We start from the raw sequence: 23,090 nt of genomic DNA on the forward strand, positions 1-23,090 counted from the left end.
CTTTAACCACTAGGCCACGTGCTCCCCTTATTCTAGCTTTTTGTCACATTTTCAGAGGCCTGCAAAGTACACTCACAGAAATATTTAGGCCTAATTCTTAAGATTTATGTATTTCAATTGCATATGAAATTTTCATCCATTTGAATTACTTAGATTTACCATAAATCTAGTGTGATCTAGGGTGACAAATATGCAGCACATAAAGTTTATTAACCTGTTTATGTTAAATCTAAGTAATTCAAATGGATGGAAATTTTATATGCAATTGAAATACATGAATCTTAAGAATATTTCTGAGTGTAGCACATTTCATACAATATATAACTCAAGAGGAAAAATATTATGGAAAGAGCAGCCCCATGCATTTAAACCTTATTCAATTTTGCCCGTTAGGCATAGTCATGTTACAATTTCTTGTGGTCAGTACAAGTGTTCGCCAAAATAAAAAATGTTATGATTACATTAATTTTGCCCGTCCTGGAAAACAATAAATTTGGGGTTTTATGATTAGAGCCTGTTGAGTGGAATGAGTGAATAAGAAGATTTCAAAAGCTGGACACTTGCTGAACGCAAAGCTGAGTTTCGCACCTAAAGCTAATTTGAAAATCAAAATATATTAAAGATAATTATCCGGAGACATTTTAGTTCATTTTGGTGTATTGTGTTATTGTTGTCAGGTAATTATTATGCTAACGAGGTTCTCATGCGCCACCCACGGATTATAATTCTACCCGGAAGCTTGGTAGTGTAGGAATTTCCGGTTACGTCAGGGCGTCAGGACTCCATTAGAGCTGCAGCTGTTTTGAGAGAAACAACAACAAAAACGGGCTAACTGACAGCGCTTTCACAGTGACAGTCCGCTCTGAGCCCGACAACGAGGCCTCAAATCTGGAAGCTTAACCTTTATTTCCCACCCGGAGCTCCGCCGGCTTCTAACCACGGCCGCTCTCGGTGAGGAAACTCTGGCCTCCGCTTCCTCCTCCTCCGACTCGGACACCGGCGGAGCGTCGCCGCCCCCGCGGAAGAAGCACCGAGCCTCGGCGGCGGAGGGAGCAGGAGAGCCCGGGGCTTCAACAGTTGTAACAGGCCTTTCTGGAGTTGTCCTAGGACTTGCTACACACTCTCCACTATCTCAAGCCACCTCTGCCATCCACTTTAACCGAAGTGTAGTCAACAACCTCAGCAGCAGTATGCAGGCAAACGGGGCAGGACAGGGACAGGAATCTTCGGAGCTTTCCTGCCTGAACAGCGCACAAAACGGGGAGTCATCCTCGGCCGTTGGAACCCACTCCAATGGTCTTCTTTCCAGCACAGACAACGGAAATATTGTCGGTACCAGTAACGGGTCTGCAACAGGGCCCGGTTCGGGGACTTCGGCTGCCTCCACAGCTTCGGGCTCGGAGGTCGGCTCGTTGAAAAAGAAAAAACGACTAACGCAGGCGGAGGAAGATGTCATACGATTAATAGGGCAACATCTCCACGGACTAGGGCTGAAGTAAGTTTATTGAAAGTTGAGAAAAAACGGCAAATGTACATAAAGTTAGACTTGAACATAAAGTACGAGATGTATATGTGGTGGATCGAGTGGAGCAGCTAAGTAGCAGCTGGTAAAAGCGCTAATAGTGCGCTTGACAGACACAAACATGGGGGGATGGGGTAGTTAGCCTCTGAGCTCGGCAGTTGGTAGAAGAAGGGGTCCATCTTGCACAATAACAGCTAGCTTTAAAGCTAACAGCACTAGCCTACGTTAAGGTGCTGTGTCCTGACATCAAATCTTCAAAGAAACACAAAACACGGTTTCCCGTTTGTTGTTTAACAGTGTCATCATCAGCTTAAGAATGTTTTTGTTTGACAGTAACGCCATGATGCTTTTACAAACGTTAAGGTTTTCGCACTGAATAAAAGGCATTACATCATCTAACATTAGTAACGTTAATTCAAGAAAGATCAGTTGATTTGTTATGGTTTTAAAAGTCAATGTCAAGTGTATGGACAACCTCGATTTAGCTTCTTAATTAAGTGCATAAGCAGGATGATCTACTTTGCCTTGTGCATTTTTTGTGTTTCGAAAAAAATGCGGAGGAAATCTTAATGTGCTGGTTGACAGTGTTTGATTTCGCCTGAATGCTTGGTGGTTTTCTTCATTTTCTAGCTTGGCTGCCTTGGGAAAATAATAGGCTATTTTCAAAATCGTGTTAGAGTAACATTAATAGCTCGACCAGACTGCAATCAGCAGCCTGGTTATGAAAACTGCCCTGGTTATTTTAGTATTCAGAGTGAACCCTTTGAACTGTCCTTTCTTGGACGTATTTTATCCGTCAGATTAATCTCATTTTAAACAGCTTTCTCATAAACACGCTGCGTTTCTTTGTAGATTTTTGTCTTTATTTTTCTGCAACTGTCGCTGTCAGAGCAATGTCAACAGTCATTCTCAAATAGTGACGTGCATGTGTTAGGGCATGTATTTATTTAAAGACAGCAGTCAATACTGTGGGCGACAGTTGGTCGTGAATTTAGCAGAATCGCTTGGTTTCATGGCGGCCGAAGAATGCGCTTTCTACCAGCTGTTTTAGATGGAAGTGCCGTGTTTGAATCTAATTATAGCATAGTGGGATTTTTCAAGAAATCTATGTCTAGCCTTCTTCTTCAGAGCTACTGTAGTGGTAGCCAATGCTGGGCAGCAGTGCATCCGCAGATCTCTGGTATCCAGCTGAGGTAGTGTAGCTGCCATTACAAGGCTTTAATAAAAGACAGCCCAACATCGCTATGTTTACAGAGAGGGTGGGTCAGGGGGATACATGGCATTGGCTGGTTTGAAACAGAGCCCCTATATCTCAGCTGAGGAAATGCAAGAGGAATCAGTGTAGCAGGATGAGAGGCTCAACACAGAGCTGCTGCGCCACTCCATTGATACCTGAGAATGATGTCATCATGCTGGAGGTGTCAGCCACCCCCATCCACAACCCACTTTGACGAACACACACATACATCTCAATATACCTGGTGGTGGTTATTGTGTTTAGCAGAGAGAGATGTTATTGGACAGATGGTCATAGCTGACAGGCTGACATGATGGAGTCTGCCTGATAGTGAACCTCCTACTGTCCACTAATAGCACTCTGCTGACATAACTGATGGCTCCCTTCTACACATTGTTGGCTTGAAATTGCCTTAATCCTGTTGTCTGCCAAGGACCTTAATATTGTCCCCATGGTAGAATAATTGCTGCAAATCTCCCACTTACCTGCTTGCTGTCCCTGTAGAAATTACATAATCCTCAGATCATAAATGAACACAGTTAAATAATCTGACCTATATTCTCATGCTAGTATTAACATCAAAGTAAGTCTTATATATTTTTATATAGTTTACCAAATAATATTTTTGTGCTTAATTTTTTAATTTAGTAAGCAATATTAAGATAGTTCAACATATCCTCTGCTTTATTGTATTCCATCTGATCCATGTTTATATACCATTCCAATGCTGTTTGTCTCTTTATCTGTGTGTCTCTGTAGTCAGACAGTGGACCTGCTGATGCAGGAGTCAGGCTGCAGACTGGAACACTCCTCAGCTACCAAGTTCCGCAACCACGTCATGGAGGGCGAATGGGACAAGGTAAGTCTTGGGTTAACATGGCTATGTAATTACATCCACTTTGATAGACAGTGCATTACTGACTTTCTAATAATCAGCTGTCACTGTTGTAGCACAAGATTAAGAAGTTGTGTGGTCAAGACACTTGCAGACATACTTGTGGGAGATCCAAGCATGTGATTTATGAACATATGCAGTTATTATCCCTATTGAGGGCTGTTCAAAGGATTAAAAGGCAAAGCTTTTGAAGAGGCATGCATGTGAACTTTATATGTTGATTTATTACACAGCCGAGTTGAAAATGCAATTCTTTATTGCTAAAAGTAGCATTCAGATGTGTGTTGAATATTGTAGACCCCTGCTACAAACAACAAAGAGTGATCATAAATGTAATTTTGTGCCATGGCTTAACGCCTTTATGTATGTTGGCAGCAGTAATGCTATCAATTTTCCACCATTAATGTGTAGCATAACAGCTAGTTTAGTATATCTCAATAAGTTTACATACTTTACTGTTGCCGTTGATGCAGTTTCAACCGGAGAACCTAACAGACAATTTTCACAAATATAAATATTAAATACCTATAAATAATCAAGGGTGGAAAGAGTACAGTGATATTGTACTTTAGTTAAAGTGATTAAAGTTACTCAAGTAGATGTTAAATTTACTGTTCTATAAATCTACTTTAGTAAAAATTGAAAGTAATTAATTTAAGGTTAACTTAAAGTACTGAGTAACTCTGGGGGTTTGGAACTTATGCTCAGTCCCATTTCTAACTTTTACTCCTAACTCTCATTTTTGAGCGCCCTTTCCCTCTTGTGATAAAATCCTCCCAAACAAAATGGGAAAGCCCTTTAAGTTCCTGACATATCATTGACGGCATTAACATAAACAAATGCAACAGTGATAACTTAATTTTTTCTTTGAGTATTTTTTTAATGTTTCATCAAAATCAGAAGGACCATAATACACTGAAACAACATTAAACTATGATATTTGTGCATAATTTTAAATATTGCCCATGAGGGTTCAGGGAGATTTCCCATAATGTTCATTTTGGAGTGGGCTAGCACTCCACCCTAACTCTCCATTCCAACTAAAATTGGGACACACAACCTGTAGCTGTTAAAGTGCAAAATGTAGGAGCTGGCCTTCATGTACGGGGCAAGGGGTGAATTGGAATTGATCCTTTCTCTTCCTATATGCCTCTAAGTGCCAAGAGGTACCTGTAAAATAATTGGCCAGGTTTACATAGTTGGTGGAAAGTTTGGACCTCCTCTTTTTGTCATTTATTTACTATTTTTCACTTAGTAGCTAATAGTTTTTAAATGTATTAAGTACAATACTTCCCTAAAAGTGTACTTCATTAAAAATACAATATTGAAAACTACTAAAAAATTAAAACTACACAAAAATCTACACAGTTACAATAACTTGAATAAATGCAATTAATTACTTTTCACCCTTGTAAGTAATGCAGTCAATTATAATCAATATTTCACATCAAGTTGTTGATTATTTTTGTAAGAAGCTAAATAACAAGTGGGGTATTTGTTAGCAACAGTTTTGGCTGGGTATTGTTGCATCTTGCTTTCAGGGTTAATTTGTTACATTTTTTTCTGCTACATGTTGTATATAATCCCTTATTCAGAGTGTAGAGAAAATCAGAATAAGATTAAAAGGTCCAAATTAAGTTTTACCAAAATATGAATAACACAGCAGAGTATTCTGCTGATTGTTGTGAGGGATACAGAAAGCCTTATAATGAAGAGTTTGTGATTAATAAGGTTTGTATTGTATCATTTTTAGGAGTTTTTATATAATTGGCTTCTCAAGCAGCACTCTCAGCTGCATTGCCCTGGTTTCAGTGCAGAGTAACACTTGTTCCAGCGTATTAGACCCAAGGCTCATAAAAGCACACAGCTTATTAATAATGGCCTTGTGAATCTTCTGGAATAATAAGCTTAGGTCATAACTGCTGGATAGAAAATTAACACAAAACTTTCAGCCAATTTTTTGGTAAAGTAGGTTTTTTACTTAAAACTTACTGTAAAGCAGCATTTTCAATCAGTAAGTATTTGAGAGACATCAAGGTGCTGTGTTTTCATATACGGTGGCAGCAGCTTTAAATCTAAAGGTTATTTTTACTCATCTTAAATAAGAAAGTGAGGATAAGATTTATGTGTACTCATGTGATTAGTTTTTGCTTTTCTCCTGTGCATGCGTGCAAACTGCTGAGCTAACCATTTCTCTCTCTCTCCCCTCCATCACCCTCCCTTTTGTTTTGGTCCAGGCTGAGAATGATCTCAATGAGCTGAGAGCACTGATGCATTCTCCCAATGCTATTGTGGTAAGCTCCCCTTCCCCAAACCTGAACCAGGCTGAATGATTGCTGCTCAGTTTGAAGGTTCTAGAATGTTACAGTTAAAATGCAGGTCCTGCAGGTTCATGATGTGCAGCACTAAAAGATGAAATGTTTTGGATGTGTGGCAGTGATGGAAACCATAATTCAGGATGTGAGCGCATGAGGTTCAGCTTGGCCTTATATTTGCCTAGATTAATCAGTAATAACAGAAAAAATAGGTCGTTTAATGAGTTGTTTTGCATCTGGATATTAGATTTCATAAATGTCTTTCAACCAAAGATGAGTTGAGTTAGCTCAGTGGTTCTAATCTGGTCTAGCCCCAGGACTTACCACAACCTCCTTAATAAAACATTGAGCTACTAATTTTCAGCCACTCAAATGAATTTGAGTGACTCCATCTAATAGAATGTAAGAGCAGAGAGACAGGACTAAACAGATATGTTTAAAAAGGGCATCATTACTGAAGAACTGGGAGACATGCTATAATATCTTTTATTTTTAACATGTCCCCTGTGATAAAGTAGAGCTGGCTGTTTTCTAGAGATCTTGAGAAATTTGTTATCATTAATGAGGGGAACCCAGCTTTGTTTTCCAAAGATTAGAAAATAGATAAGTCAAGATCTCAAGAAAACAATAAATTTCACTCACTTTTACAGCAAAATGAGGTAAAAAGAAATTCATGGATGTATGCCTGCTTGCTGCTGCCGTATTATTATTATTATTATTATTATTATTATTATTATTATTATTATATTTCCCAGTCCCTTTTATTTTCAAAAGTAAAATGGAATCCATTGTTGATAAATCAATGACCATTCTAAATATCTATGATCGTTGAGGGATTTGTATTGTATATATACACGTACATCAAGCCTGACCCCTACATTGACCTGATTTCAGGTAAAGAGCATTTGAGACTATTAATTATTTACACAGGGATAGCTAATGATTTAGGTAATGATGATGGTAATTCTTGGTTGTATATAATGCATTTTGAAGGCAGCTCTTGTGTTCCCAAAGGGTAAACCCGTGGTGAAAGGCTGGGTTAGATGATCATGTTAATTGCCTTAATGTGCAAGAATACAGTGAAAAATTGTCAGTCCTGTGCACTTGGAAGCAATATAAAACTAGAAAAGCACTCTGAGAGCACAGGCCTCCGTCATTAGCCCTATCTCCCAATAGTACAGAATCCTTTAAAAAATTCCTGAAACCAGATGGTGATCCGCATCACTCCCAAAATCTAATCAGTTCTTCCTCATGCCGTTTCTGACATTCCCTGAAAATTTCATCAAAATCCATCCATAACTTTTTGAGTTATGTTGCTAACAAACTAACAAATGAACAAACCCTCCCGATCACATAACCTCCATGGCGGAGGTAACTATATCTATGACTTGGTGCATATGATTGAGTTCTGAGTAAATATCTTATAAGACACATTTGTTCAAATGAAGCAGGCCACCCTGGCAGCATCAGTACCACACTGGTCTTTGAGTTTTTGTTAGGCCTGGGTGATATAGCTTAAATATCGTATGGTATTTTTCTTGCTCTTCGTGGTAATGGTGTCATATCACAGTATTACAGAATTAAAATAGAAAATGTAGTTTCATGCATATTCAGGTGCTACAGACTCCTTCCTCCTCTTAAAACAAACCTATGATGGTGTACTAAACTAATTTTTGAGTATAAGATCACAGAAAATGATTTTATACGCAAGTCTCTGTGTTTGCTCTGTAACTGCTCCTTTAGTTTTAAGTTTCCCTTCTGCAATGTTGAGCTGCTATTTGATATACCATATTTCCTATTGGGAGGGTTCACAATAAAAGCACCCCAGAAATAATAACAGCTACAGACTTTTATTGTGAAGGAACTGGCAGAAGTACCATGTTTAGAAGTAATTAAATGTAGTTTTTGCAATGGTACTGGCAACGCTGAGTGGCTTCAGTGGTTACAGCTGCATCTCTCACTTTGTTTAACGCCTTAGCCTGCTTCTTGGTCTCAGCATGGACTTACATTAAGTGAGCCATGCTGAGTCCAAACACACTTTAAAACTGTTGTTTAAGCCAAATCATTTCAGATGACCCAGCTTATGTTAAAGCTCCAGACAGACCGACAGATTTGCTCTGCAAAGAGAACACAGTCGCTATGTTGTGGTTATTACAGACAACAGATTTTGGTGACAGAAAAACATTGGTTTTAACTGTTTACTGTATTGCAAATTGAGTACAGTGGCACCAGTGTGTGACGTTCAGTCAGTTACCTGGTTGCTCGTAATGCAAGAGAAAAAAATGCTGATGACTGGACTCAGACTGAGCTGTTTTCCATCTCTTTGCTACACTAGCGGCCGCATCAGTTATTCCTCACGTGGGTTCTACAGCTGACGTACGCATTTAAACTGATGATGACATTGAAGAAATCCATTTGACGACAAAAATGTTACTGGTGACATCATTAATCCCGGTTTACCCCCACCACTGGTGTTAGTTGAAGTAGTGTAATATTTTGCATGAATCTAATCCAACTTTGTGCTTCAGTGGAAGTAGTGTTCCTTTGTTGGCCTTTTCAACTTAAATTTTCTGTTTTTTTATTTAACATAGAACTATGAGATTGAATAAAGCGCATCAGGGTTGCCTAGGCATTTGCTTAATCTGCTGTTTTCCCAGGATGCCTTTGGGCATTAGACACTTTTGCACCATGGGTGAAGTTATTGACTCAGTTAGAGAAGACTCACTTGTGGGGACCAACTGGAACATTATATGGGAGATGTGCTGAACTGTCTACACTTTCTCGATCTAACACACCTGTCAGTCTTTCACTGTAAGGCTAAACAGTTAAAGGTTGTTTGAGAAAATAACTGTGTTAACATAAATCTCCACACACGCCATTTAGCTTTATTTTTCAGAGCTAATAGAACACATTTTATAGTTTTAAGTGAACAGCACTCAATCAATTCAGGTATTTTTTTATTCTATCCTCAAATCATTTGACACTCCTCCCTTAGACGGCACAATTTTCCCATAATACCATGGGACATTAGACAGTTTTGCACCATGAGTGAAGTTGCTGTCTCAACTAGATAAGTCCCACCTGTTGGGAGTTGTTTTGAGCTTGATTTAAACAGAAATGTTAGGTGTAGGAAAGTTTCCACAGTGTAGTTTAACTTATAAAAGTAACATAAATGTAAAACAAAGTTGATATAACTTCAAAATAAATACATTTGACTCAAATAAACTGTGTTAATACAATTTGTTTTTTTGAATCTGGAAAACTTAATTAAATTATTTTTAGCCACTTGAATTTTTTTTTTTTCAGTGCATAAGTAAGTGACTGGACAACTGACAGTTGTTTCAGAAACATCACTCAAGTTATGCATTGTCAAAAAATAGTTATCATTAAAAGCTCAAATATCCATGTGCCCTGATAATGCTCTCCACCTTATTTGAAAGAGTGTTACCATAACAGTGTCCCAGTCCCACACCATACAGGGTCTTAGTTATGTGCTGCAAACAAACTGAAAGAGTGAGCTAATGTACTTAATGAATTACATTTTATTATGCATGACAAAATTGCCTTAACTTTTTAAGGCACTGTACACTGAATCTAAAGCTGTGTTCCCACCAAGCAGTCCACTTCAGTTCAGTCCAATCCTAAAGAGTGACACCAGACTCACTTTAATCTGCTGGTTGGCTGAAAGATACTTCACTTCCTTTACAACAGCCACATCAAACACTGATAAAAACACTGGTATTATGTTTAGCAAGTAAACCGTACAGTTAGATTGAAATGGCAGCTCATTTCATGGTGACAAGTTACTAGCTGTAGTCATGTGTCATTGGTGAAAGAGTTAATTCTTAGACCCTGCTCTTTTACATGAACAAAGGGAACTGGCTACCATCGGAGAGCTGGTCTCTTTTTTCCCCCATTTTTGTTGTTGTTTAAAAAAACCAATATGAAATGGCAGCAAATGAATGAAGAGCTGTGTGGGAGCTGAAAGACCAGCTCTTATTACTGAGCTGAGCTAAATGATCCATATCTATAAAAAGAACCATATTTCCCATCACTACAAGCAAGGCTGGAAGGCTGTGGAAACAAGTTAGATCAAGGTGTACTCTGCCAAACTGTATTCAACCTGACTGCTTGTTAGAAATGCACCACAAGAAACTACTTACAGCTGGATATTAAAATAATAGTAGTAAACAGAAACAGATGATCTAAAGAACACATTTGAAAAAAAAAAATCCAGTATTTATTTTGCTTTGACATAGACTGATATTTATGCCTGTGCACCTTATTTCATGGTATAAAAGACACAAATAAAAGAACTTGTGTTGAAATGGGCCTGAGTTCCAGATAATTAGTCCTAGCTAGCATGCTAATTAGCATAGAAGATGAGCCTTAAAAATGGTCACGAGTGTCTCTGGTCAAGTCCCTGCTGCTTGTGTCAGAAGTCTTTCTAACTGCTTTCACCCGCTGGCTTATTGAGACAAGGACTGTTGCTGTTGATTGAGTATGTACAGCCATTTTAGGTGTAGAGTTGTAGCAGGTTCATGTTGTCATTGTCAACATGACTTTTACAGCACCTGGAATAGGCAGTTTGTTGAAAAAGTCTGTTCCTGACGTGGGTGGTTGGATGTTTCTTGAATTATATGTATGAGTTATAACTGTGCTAGTATCAGCTGTCAGGGCTGGGGCTCATTCTACATACCTGAGATAAGACTGAAACTCTTAATGCCAAGTTAAAGTAGCCAGCAGTGACTGATAACAAGTGGTCTTCTGTTTAAAGGAAGCTATTAATGTCTGTCTTTGGCACATTTAGAAATATGGAAATGATGGAAAGTAATTTTAGAAGAGATTTTTTCCCCTTAATCTTTGGGATTGTTTTTATTGTCTTTTGCAATGCTCAAAATCAAGGAAGACCTGATGCATCAATTAAAAGTTGTCCATTATTTTCTTTCTCTGCTTCTACCAGATTTTTATAAACCCCTTTATCCGTCTTCCTCTCTACAGCGAATGAAGTTCCTTCTGCTACAGCAAAAGTACCTGGAGTACCTGGAGGATGGAAAAGTCCTGGAGGCACTGCAGGTGCTCAGAGGAGAACTGACGCCACTTAAGTACAACACAGATCGCATCCATGTCCTCAGTGGGTAAGGTTATGTTTTGTGTTTTTTTATTTTTAAGGTTATTCTTTGGGCTTTTGCCTTTATTGAGACAGAATAGCAGAAGAGAGACAGGATATAAAGGGTGACATAGAGGAAGGAAGACATACCCCAAACAGTGGGACTGGGAATTGATCCCGTGACCACTGCGTTGAGCACTATAATCACTGTATATGGGTGCCTGCACTCCCAAGTAAGTTTAATAAGCACCAAAGAATATGTTCTTTAATATTGCATTCGTCTCATAGCGGACTTTACACAAACAGCTTCATGTACCTTGTAGCTCTTAGATAACTAATCTTTAATGATACAGCCTCCACAACGGGGAGTGAGCCAACTGCAGCACCAGTAGTTTAAATGGATGCTTCTTAGTTATTAGAAGTGAGTATGTGCCAGAAAATTCCACTTAAAACATGAGTAGATATATTTTTTAATTGAATTGTTGTTACAAAGTTGCCATTTTAAGCAGAAGTGTATTTCAAATAACTAAACTTGACATTTGACAGCAGTCATGGGTCCCTCAAAAACAAGCTAATGGTTGTAAGAATTGTCTTTAAAAATCAATGGCTTTAATCAATACATCTCCATTATCTTTTTGAGTTTGGTTTTGTAAAAATGTTTGACTTGAAATATGTGCACAGTACTTTTAGAAAATGATTCCTAAATATGGCATTGGTGGCTTTAGGGTTGTCTCCTCTATGATTAAAGCAGAACAAACCTGTTCCTCTTATCAATTGTTTAATCAATTAGTGGCATTGATCACTCACCACTGCCGGCTAGCCTGTTTGTCTCACCTCTCTGTCTCTTCATTGACAGAATAATATATTGAACTGACACGTCTTCGTCTTTGGTCAGTCATTCAGCTCTTTCAAAATGTGTCCTTGACTCTGCTGTCCCATCTGTGTCAGCTTTTTCCTCAAACACTCAACACATAGATTTGTCCTTTCAGCTTGAACAAAAAACTGTGTTTCTCACACATCAATTTTCATGAAACTTTTGCCTACTTGTCAGTTAAATCTACAGTAATCTCCTCATACTGATCACCATTTTTGTTACTGGATTTTTTCACCATAATTAGATTTAAAGTATTTTGGTCTTATTTTTTCCATCGTCCCCTTGCAGGTACTTAATGTGTAGCCATGCTGAGGACCTGAGAGCGAAGGCAGAGTGGGAGGGCAAGGGCACTGCCTCACGCAGCCGACTGCTAGACAAATTACAGAGTGAGTGAACACCAACCCTTGACCTGCCGCACATTTCCCGACCTGTTTGTGGGGTTAATTTGTTTGCCTGTATCTTTCCTTGTAGCGTATCTGCCCCCTTCTGTGATGCTGCCCCCTCGGCGGCTGCAGACTCTGCTGCGGCAAGCAGTGGAGCTGCAGAGGGACCGCTGCCTCTATCACAACACCAAGCTGGACAGTAATCTGGACTCAGTCTCGCTCCTCCTCGATCATGTCTGCAGCAGGTTGGTGTCTAGAAAGCTGCTTCAGTCCTCAGAGTTGTCACTGTTTAACAATCAAACTGCAGCATCTCTTATTTATGTCCATGTTGACCTTCTGTTGGTAGCAAACTGTAGATTTGAAGGACATGCATTCTCTATTATGTTGTTTCTGTGTGACTTCCTTCCTCTTTTACTTGAATTCTGGGATTTTTGATTGTTTTATTTTCATACAATTAACAAAAGAAGTAAAGACATATGTTTATTAACCTACACTACTAAGTTCAACTTTGGTGTTTTTTCCATATTACAGAAAACAGTTCCCCTGTTACACACAACAGATTCTGACAGAGCACTGTAATGAGGTGTGGTTCTGCAAATTCTCAAACGACGGCACCAAACTAGCAACAGGCTCCAAAGACACTACTGTCATAATTTGGCAAGTGGACCCGGTAAGTGTTTAAGATGTCCAAATAAACCCGCTTCCTCTTTCTTATGATTTTAGTCAAGAGTAAAGTAAACCTTCAGGAATGTTGTGGTCTGGGATTTCACATTTACAGACTGGATTTTCCTGGAACTTCAGTCTTGAAGCTTACAAATATACTGTATACTAAAGGGGATTCCCCACATTTTATTGTTATTTAGCTCTTTGACCCAACTATTTTGTCTGCCTTAAGTTGTTTTCACTCATTTATTTCTGAAAATTCCTACACAGGTTTATATAAGCTGTTCCTGAAATTCTCCCATGTTGTTTGTTCACACATGTTGTTCACAGCAGGAAGTTTTCCTGTCAGATGGCAAAGGACAGGAGTCAGATGAGACCAATACTAGAGGCTTATTTATGCTTCATGTTCAAAACACATACAGATACAGACAGAGCTTTCTGTTTATTCTGGGTAAAGTCAGGGTGAATAATTTGGCCGGTTCTGTTCGCACACGCAGCCCATCATGATAACTTGGGAAATTTTCAAGAGTTTTGTCCCTTGTGCATGCTTATAATCTTAGTTTTACTGCAGTCGAGGGCTTCAGTTATCTTTGTATTAAAAGAAAATTCTTTCTTAGTACTCAATTTTGTCATTGTGTAGGAGAGCCACCAGTTAAAGCTGCTGCGAACTTTGGAAGGTCATGCATACGGCGTCTCTTACTTAGCCTGGAGTCCCGATGACACTTACCTGATCGCCTGTGGACCTGACGACTGCTCTGAGTTATGGCTCTGGAATGTTCAGGTGACATCATACTCCTTCAGACTTCAATAATCCTGTAATTTTGACACCCTTTAAAAAATCTATTTCAAGGTGAAAATTGCATAAAAGCTCAGAGTGTTTATGTCACAGAATCAAGAGGCCTCATTTGCATTCAGAAAATAAGACGAGAGGAAAAGCATCCTTCAAGTCTCCATAGATTTTGTGTAGGCAGAGTGTACTCAATGACCTCTCCTTTTCTACCATCCCTTCCCCTCCCCTCTCTCTCTTCCTTTTATCCACCCCTCCCCCACTCTTACTTAATGTTTCTTCTTGCTGTCTCCCTTCCCCCCCATTTTTCTCTCCTACACTGTTTTTGTAATGGCTCCGCCAATCCCTTTGATGACCAGACGGGGGAGCTGAGGACCAAAATGTCCCAGTCCCATGAAGACAGTCTGACCAGTGTGGCCTGGAACCCAGACGGCAAACGCTTTGTCACCGGAGGACAGAGAGGACAGTTTTATCAATGTGTGAGTGGATCGCTGGTTTTATTTTTTGCTGACCATACTGGTTTTAACGGAATGTGCTTGTTTAGAAGTACTTACCTCATTTTTTCTCTCAGGAGTTATGTATCAGTTCCGTTTTTTAGGCAATGATGAACGTCTGGTGAGCAGCTGTTATGTGATTGCTGACCTTTTAAGAGGCATCTTTAAGATAATTGGATATTTCAGTGTATTGATTCTCCAGCCATGAACCCAGGGAACCTTTAGCATGTGGGTTTAGCATTGCATTGTTGTGTGGCAGATGGTTTAAGCCTATGTATCTTTTTTGTGAAAAAGTGGGTCTCTCTGTTGTTAATAATGTATATTTATGCTTTTATTTTGGATATTTAAAGCTGTTTTAAATGACTAGACCAGATCAGTGTAGGTTTGGATCAAATTTTATCTAATGTCAATGATTTTAATTTTTAAAATGAGGTTTTAAATGATTTTCTGGTTGTATGTCTGTGTTTGTGCCCGTAGAAGCAAAGAACATCTTATAGGTGCCATTAAAAAGTTAAATAAGCCTAACATAATATACCTGGACAATCTCCAGTCAAGAATAAGAGATGAAGAATGGCTTCCCTGTGTTTTCAGGATCTGGATGGGAACTTGTTGGACTCCTGGGAGGGTGTGAGGGTGCAGTGCCTGTGGTGCCTGAGCGATGGCAGATCAGTGCTGGCCTCAGACACACACCAACGTATCCGGGGGTACAACTTTGAGGACCTTACAGACAGAAACATGTATGTGTCCTGAAACTCTCTACACTGAAGTATTTTCTTAGCAAGTTTAATCTGATAAATGAATGAATTAATGTCAGACAAAGTTCAGTGTCAATAGCATCTCCTTGGGCATTGAGTTGTCACACAAAAGTGTAATTCCAATACAAAGGTGTTGCTACAAATTGTTCAGTATTTCAGGGTCTGTCCATGATTTAGCACAATGTTGATTGTAATTATCACATATTTTATAAACTAGAATATTGAATATCTTTGTACACTGGCCTGGCTCAATATTGTGCCTAACTAAATGTCTGTTGTTTACATGTCCTCCACAGAGTTCAGGAGGATCACCCTATCATGTCTTTTACAGTTTCAAAGAACGGACGATTAGCTTTGTTAAATGTAGCAACTCAGGTAAGATTTTAGAGCAGCATTTCCCATCAGCTAATTTATTTCCCAAGCATCTTTGTTTTCTAACACCATGTAGTACATTTCAGCAGTTGAAGGCTGTTCTTCTGATACTATGGTAGGGAGTGCACCTGTGGGACCTTCAAGACAGGGTGCTGGTGAGGAAGTACCAAGGTGTGACCCAGGGCTTCTACACCATCCACTCCTGCTTTGGAGGACACAATGAAGACTTCATCGCGAGTGGCAGTGAAGGTACAGTTTTAGATAACTAAAGAAGAATTGCATTAGGATAAACATAAAATCAGCATGAGTCCCTGCAGTTTCAGGCGCTGAGTGGTGGAAAGCTCATACTGGAGACAGAAAACAGTAGGGAGCAAGCAGATTTCAGCAGCTCTACCATTCAGTAAAAATATCTAAGGTAGTGAGGCATATAAGGACAACATATCATGTTTTGTAGCTGTTACTAGCTGTATATGTTTCATAGCTGTATGTATGAACCTGTATGCCACATTTAGGGCTGAAACAATTCCTCGAATTATCCGAGTGATTTGATTTAAAAAATTCCTCGAGGCAAATTATCTGCCTCGAGGCTTTGCTTAAATCAGTCATGTATCCATATACGCCCATGCTGTAAGCTTGGACATTGTGCCGTGAGTTGCACGGCGTGCTGTGTTTCGCCCGGACGGCTATTTATGTGGCACTATGCACTTGTTTTCGCTGTTACTATAACGTAACATGCATGATATGTGGCGTGGAAATCATGAAGGAAGAGAAGTTGATGCATTGATGTTGACAGGCACGCGTCCTGCGTTTTTACGCATCCATTGGCCGTGGCTTCATGGCAAATAAGGCACTATGCCGGCACCAGTGAACCTACGCAGATCTCCGAGTTTACGTGCTGCCTGCATGACTTGCTGGTGTGAGACAGTGCTCAGTTTGTGTCTGCAGACTTCAGGGCATTTCATAAACTTCTCTGATTGACCTGATGGTTGTACAGAAGACAGTAAGGCTTCATGATTCAAGTCCTGCTTTGTTGCTTTCCCTCTCTCTCTTTTTCGACATGCGCATGTTATACATTTAGGCTAATGATAAATTATCTAAAATTCAGCGCACTGATGTCTTGATTCCAGCGTATTTTTCAAAATGTTTTAGCATCCCGAATGATTTGATAAGACATATATTGATAATGAATTGACACCAATTAAATAGACCTTATTGCCACAGACAGTGACTGAGAGAAACTAAACTAAACAAACAAACAACAAAATAAATTACCATAACTATGCAGATGACACACAGCTCTACATTTCAATGTCCCCAGGTTACCATGGCCCCGTACAAACACTGAGTAAATGCATGGAACAAATTACCGAATGGATGTGCCATAATTTTCTTCAGTCAAACAAAAACTGAGGTAGTTGTTTTTGGACCCAGGGAGGAATCTCTAAAGCTCCAGTCACTTCAATTAAAAACCTCAGACCAGGCTGGTCTTGGATTTAGACCTAAATTTCAAAAACCACATAAAAACAATTACAGTCAGCTTATTATCACCTCAAGAATATTTCTAGGATGAAAGGACTGATGTCGCAGCAGGACCTTGAAAAACTTGTCCTTGCATTTATCTTTAGTCGAGTTGACTATTGTAACAGTATCTTTACTAGTCTGCCTAAAAAGTCAGATAGCTGCAGCTGATCCAGAACGCTGCTGCTGGAGTCCTCACTAAGACCCAGAGAGTGGACCGTATCACTCCTGTTCTGAGATCTTTACACTGGCTCCCTGTCTCTCAGAGAACAGACTTTAAGATACTCCTGTTAGCTTATAAAGCACTGAATGGTTTAGGTCCAAATACATCAGAGACCTTCTAGTCCAGTATGAACCATCCAGAACGCTCAGGTCATCTGGTACAGGTCTGCTCTGTGTCCCTAGAGTCGAACTAAACATGGAGAATCCGTGTTCAGTTTCTATGCTCCAAATATCTGGAACAAACTCCCAGAAAACATCAGGTCTAGAGAACGTCTGAGCTCTTTTAAATCAAGGTTGAAGACACACCTGTTCACTGGTGTGTCTTTGACTAAAAATCTTTATCACTTCAAATTTTCTATTTTCACTCCAACTCTGCACTGTAACTTTTACTTTGATATCTTTGTTCTTATCTTTTGTGGGTTTTATTAGCTGTTTTTATCACCTTTTAAATTTTTCTTTTAAAATGTTTCTATTGTGTTTCTTTTTCCCTTTTTCATTGTATTTTAATGTCCCGTGTGAAGCACTTTGAATTGGCTTGTTGCTGAAATGTGCTATACAAATAAACTTGCCTAAATAGGTTAAAGTTCATCATCATACATTCAGGATTTAAGAGGTCATAGAAGCAGCGTCATCCCTTAAAATGTGCTCTCCATGTCAGTGGATGGTCTTAAAAGGTCAGATTTTTATGGTGGATGAACTCACAAACAAAAACGTGCAAAAATTGAAGGGAACACCCTTTGAAAAATTGACCATATTCCTGTAATCTACAGGTTCACCTTTCAGACATCATCAGACCACTGTGTGAATGATGAAACTCTATTCTTGCTAGAATGTGAAATATTACACATATGCATAAAGAAAAGGATATTAAAATTATTAAGTGTCCCTTTACTTTAATGAAAAATTGGAAAATAAATATAAACTACAATGAAAGAAATAAAGTGTTGGCATCAAAAATTTCCTGGGAGAGGATCCCTAAAACCCCAAATATGGCATAATCTTATGCAATTATTTAACTTCCTTTCCTTGTAACTTTAATAAATGTAAATTGTCATCAGAACTTCATTGCACTTTGTAAAATATATTTTCTTTAGAGAACCTGTTAATACCAATTTTAAATATAGTTCATTTAAGAGACCAATCTTATTTTCTCATTTGTCTAGTACTACTTCTCTTGAAAAAAGCAAAAGTGACTGATTAAAAAAATACAATATTTCTCATTAGAGTACACTATTAATCGTCAGAAGAAAGAAAAACAGTGTAGTTCATATATATTCATCTCACGTGTGTTAAAGTAGCCCCTGTGGATTGATGTGATTTGTAGTTGGTGAAATGCTGCAGTTGTTTCCATGTAATTCAAGTATTTGACCAAGTCACAGTTAATAGTAGAGACCAAATGAAAGTTGAGAAGTGTAATTAGTGTATTTGTTACATTAAAACCAAACAAGAGATGACAGCAGTTTAATGGGTGTTAAAATGGAGCTATCTTAAGAAATAAAGTCTGTGTATGTTGATCGTATTTGAGAACGACAGTAATCTTTTTACAGATAAGCTAGAGTAAAGGAAGCAAATGGATTGATAAAATACAGATAAATGGGTGATCTTAAAGGTGCAGTGTGGAATATTAGCCTATTTGCATTTAGCGGAATAATTGTGGTAAAAATGAAATGTAATATTCATAAAAAGGACTGTGAAATTGTTTTATTTTTCATGAGCTTAGTATTGGCCTTTTATACATACATATGAAGGGTCTCTTCCATGGAAATCCACCATCTTGGATTTATACATTTTGTATGTATTGACAGTACCAAAGAAGGGAGAAAATAGCAGATGCCCATTTTTTTTTTTATTTCACCAGTTGCCACAATTAGCATCAGAAGTAGTTATTGCATTCTAGATTCTGACTGTTTGATGTTGCTATGTTTCCAAATTTACACATTGTACCTTTAAACTTCATAGTAACCCAAAACTGGAACATTCATACAGTTTCAAAGCTATCACTGATCAAACATGGCTGATGTGTGCCATCAGGCTCTGCTTTGTGTTTAGGAAATGTGGTCCATGTGAATATCAGGAAACTGGATTTATAGCCACCAATCAACATCTACAGTCTCCTATGTCTTTGCTAAACAGTGTTGATGTTTTCCAAATATCCATAATTTAACTAGATATTTGTCTGTTTTTCTCCTGTTCTCAGTCCAATCCCCATTGAGCAGACAGCCATATTCAGAATGATTTGCCACTCACCCTGACAGAGTAGGCATGTTGTGTGCTGAAAGTGACATGAGTGCATACCCTCTATATTAGCCAAAGTCTGTTAGTTGAAATCACCAAAAGGAAAAAACATTTTCTTGCCTGATGAGTTCCATTCTGTTCAGCAAAGTTCACAACTCACAGTCTCTTTGCAACTGTGTTGCTTTTTAGTACTCTGTGTTTTCCGCTGTGTGGAGTTTGTAGCTATGGTATAAAAGTTCAGCTCTCAGCCTTATTGTTGTTAGACTTACAGCCCAGGAGTTGCTCTGCCCTCCTCCTCCTGCCACTTGTTACCTTGAACTCTCAGGAGTGTTTTTAGTCAAACCAGCACTCTATATGGTTTATTCACTTAACGGTATACTCCTTGATTTCTTTAATTGCATGGTTGTGACTTAACAATGGAAAAAAAGCAGTTGATGGTTGCCTCAAAATCTTGCCTGTCTGGTTTCTGTCATTCTGAGCAGTAAAGTGGCAGCAGCAATACACAGCATATGGCAGAATTGTCCATTGCATGAGGTCTCGTTCAGCTGTGATAGCTGTGGCAGCTGTGATAATGATGTTTTAGGACTTTATACTGGTATATTGGTTGTATTGGTATGTAGGATGCAGCCAACTTTTTTACGATTAAGAAATGGTTATCAAAAGTGAAGCTTTTGCACCCAATTTTAACTGACAAACTCTTGTATGTATGTTCATTTTACTCCAGAGGTCATACACTTTGAAGTAGTATGGTCTTTTGAATAGACTGAGGAAAAGCTGCAGACCTGTGTCAAGTGATGTAAAAAATATATTTTATACTTTGCTTTGTTCTGAAAAGAAAAAAACCCTCCTACTATTTGACTTAATCTTACCTTGTTTATGCTCTCTCTTCAACAGACCACAAAGTGTACATCTGGCACCGACGTGGTGAACTTCCCATCGCCGAGCTAACAGGCCACACACGCACCGTTAACTGTGTGAGCTGGAACCCCACCATACCAGGGCTCATGGCTTCTGCCTCAGATGATGGCACAGTGCGTGTCTGGGGTCCAGCACCCTTTCTTGAGTCACAAGAAGCAGATGGACTCAATGGTAAAATCTGTTTTCAGAATATTGTTAGCTAGGAACTGATGATGAGTGGTTCTCAACTGGTCAGGTGTCAGGACCCATCACTCATCCTTAAAAGAAATTGCGACCCAAATAAAAAAAAAAAAAGAAAAGAAAGTTCAATCACTCATATTTATTTAGGGAACAATGTTGCAGGTTGGGCTCTACATAGAAAAACCTATTGAACAGAAGAAGAAAGCATGGAAATTTGGTGATTTCTCAAGGAATTTTCTTGTGATGGAAAACCAGCTTACTGAAATTTACTCATCATGATAGGAAGACCTAAAAAAACACATGTACAGAGTTACTGTATATCCAGTAAGGGCTTCCGTACATAGACATTTTGGCACAATTTTTTCCTGGTACACATTCGAGACCACTGGAAAGAGGTTTGCGACCCACTTTTGGCTACTGACCCACCAGCTGAGAATATAGTACACTACAAATAACATCAACATAGTGGTGCATGTCCTTTACAAAGGTGTTACATCTCTATGTTGTTGTCTTTCCTGTAGAGAACTGCAGTAACATGGACAGTTGATGGTCACTTCTGGGCCTGATGACATCTCTCTCTATCAACAATCCAACAATCCCTCAATAAGACAAAAAATACATGGGCGAATAAAATCCAACATCAACCTAAAGCAAGTGAAGAAAAACCAACAAAAGCCTCCAAGACAAGAGAAAACAAAAGTGAGAAAATTTTGTCTCCCAACTGGCCAAGACAGAACGGTGGAGTTAAAGAACATCACTCTGAATAATCAGGTTCTCATCAAAAAAGCCGAACCTGGCCCGGAGGAAAACGAGTCAGTGCCCTGCGGGATACGAGCGCCATTCGATGGTTTGCTTCCACGGCTGTTCTTCTCCTCCATCCAACCCAGGAGAAACCATCTCCACCTTGAGCTGGAAGCCTCCCCATGACACATCCAAGACAGACACAGCAGAGCAGCCATCTTCTTATTGAACTACACCTGTCTGCCTGTTTGTCTCTCACATTACCTGTATAACGTCTCCATGGACACGGGTGGGGTGTTGTGTGGGGAGGATGGTGCACAGGGGGAAAATAGCAACTCTTATGTATGTGTGTTTCCCCCTCTTCCCCACTCTCTTGCTAAATTTTTGATCTGTTGGACAATGCCGAAACCACCCTGTTATAGAAACACTGACCGACCAGCTGACAAAGAACACACAAAAAAGGCTATGCTAAATGTTGGATTTTTTTTATGATAGTCATAGCGTAATTCTCATTTAAGAGGTGAATCTTAGCTCGAGTAGTGCCCGTGGAAAGCTTTAGTGTGAAGATTCCACTTTATGTTTCTCGACATTAGGAACTTTTTTATTCCTTAATTTAACTTCTAACGAGAAGAGTCGCTGTAATGTTTCCAACTGACAGCCTTCCCAAAACCCCCTCCTCTGTCGAGCTAGCTACCGCACAACTCCATTACATCTGCCTAAAGAGGAGACGCACAGAGGGACTCACATATCAGTGGTGAGGTGGGCTTTCCTCTGTCAGGACACAAATATACAACCCCTCTCTAAAAGACATGCTTACAGATGTGAAAAGTGCAGCTCAGATTGCACACTGGTGACTGCTGTCCCTCCTCTGTGTGTGTTTGTGTGTGTGTGAGAGAGAGTGAGTGATTATGCATGCACACATTAGTGCGAGTTGACATTTGTGGGTGCAGGTTTAATTGTGGCGTGTTTTGTATGTGTGCTCTATTCACACCAGCAGAAGATCCCCCTTCCCTCCCTTTCCCTCTTAATCCCATAGTAAAAATTGTAAAGAGGATTTGAAACCAATTCTAAGTTATCCAAAGCCCCATAGGGACCTCTATCTGTGGAACAAAGAATACTTGAGAGCCATTTTATAAAAGAAAACTCTTTTCTTTAATCTGGGGCTTTAATTTTTACATTGGAGTTTATAGAGAGCGATTTGCTTAAAGCATGTTACAAAAAGCTGTAAAATGTGTTATTAGCAAAGGGTCAAGATTATAAATCATAGGACAAGTAGTTAGACAGAAGAGGCACCAATAACCAGAGCCACTCTCAGTGTTAGGGAGTGTTGTTGGAATCCTAAAAACAAACACAAACTGCCTTCCTGTTTATACAGTTGCACACGAACTTTCAGTATGTGTCACCTCCAACCCCCCCTCCCCCCGCCTCCCCCCGCTGCACTTGGAGTGGTCTCTGCTCTTTTGCACCAACTGAAATCACATAAATCCCTATGGTAACCGCTAAAGGAATTGAGCCTTCACTTTGCCTCTATGCACCCAAAATCCTGTCGTTAAAATAAACCTGAACCTTGCAGCACATACGGCCCAGCAACCTCATATTCTAGAGGATTCAGCATTAACATCCCCCGTTGCTCTCCAGCCAAGTTATTCAGTGGTCAGTGCACCATTCAAAGCTTTCTTCCTCCCTTTTTTCAGGGTATGTAATGACTATTTGCTACAGACTGATATACAGTAAAACATGTTTAAAATCAGTGCTTTTCTGCCTGTTTTTATTGAACTTTTTTTTGTTACTTAAATTTTTTGTTCACATTATATCATTTTTTTGGTTGACCTCTATCCCTGTATGATCATATTAAAATATAACCAGAGA

General features: G+C 39.2%; 1 protein-coding gene across 1 annotated transcript; it reads left to right on the forward strand.

Moving 5' to 3' along the window:
* Positions 1 to 766: 766 nt before the first annotated feature.
* On the forward strand, positions 767 to 23,090 carry wdr26b (WD repeat domain 26b). The gene is made up of 14 exons (XM_041805367.1): positions 767 to 1,495; positions 3,519 to 3,618; positions 5,892 to 5,948; positions 10,971 to 11,107; positions 12,242 to 12,339; positions 12,425 to 12,581; positions 12,868 to 13,006; positions 13,640 to 13,780; positions 14,146 to 14,265; positions 14,872 to 15,017; positions 15,332 to 15,410; positions 15,527 to 15,656; positions 20,277 to 20,471; positions 21,002 to 23,090. Exons 1-14 carry the CDS (start codon positions 1,191 to 1,193, stop codon positions 21,025 to 21,027), a joined length of 1,830 nt encoding a protein of 609 aa, XP_041661301.1. The 5' UTR covers positions 767 to 1,190; the 3' UTR covers positions 21,028 to 23,090.

Source organism: Cheilinus undulatus, linkage group 14 (genome assembly GCF_018320785.1).
Source record: "Cheilinus undulatus linkage group 14, ASM1832078v1, whole genome shotgun sequence".
NCBI classification, from domain to species: Eukaryota; Metazoa; Chordata; class Actinopteri; order Labriformes; family Labridae; genus Cheilinus; species Cheilinus undulatus.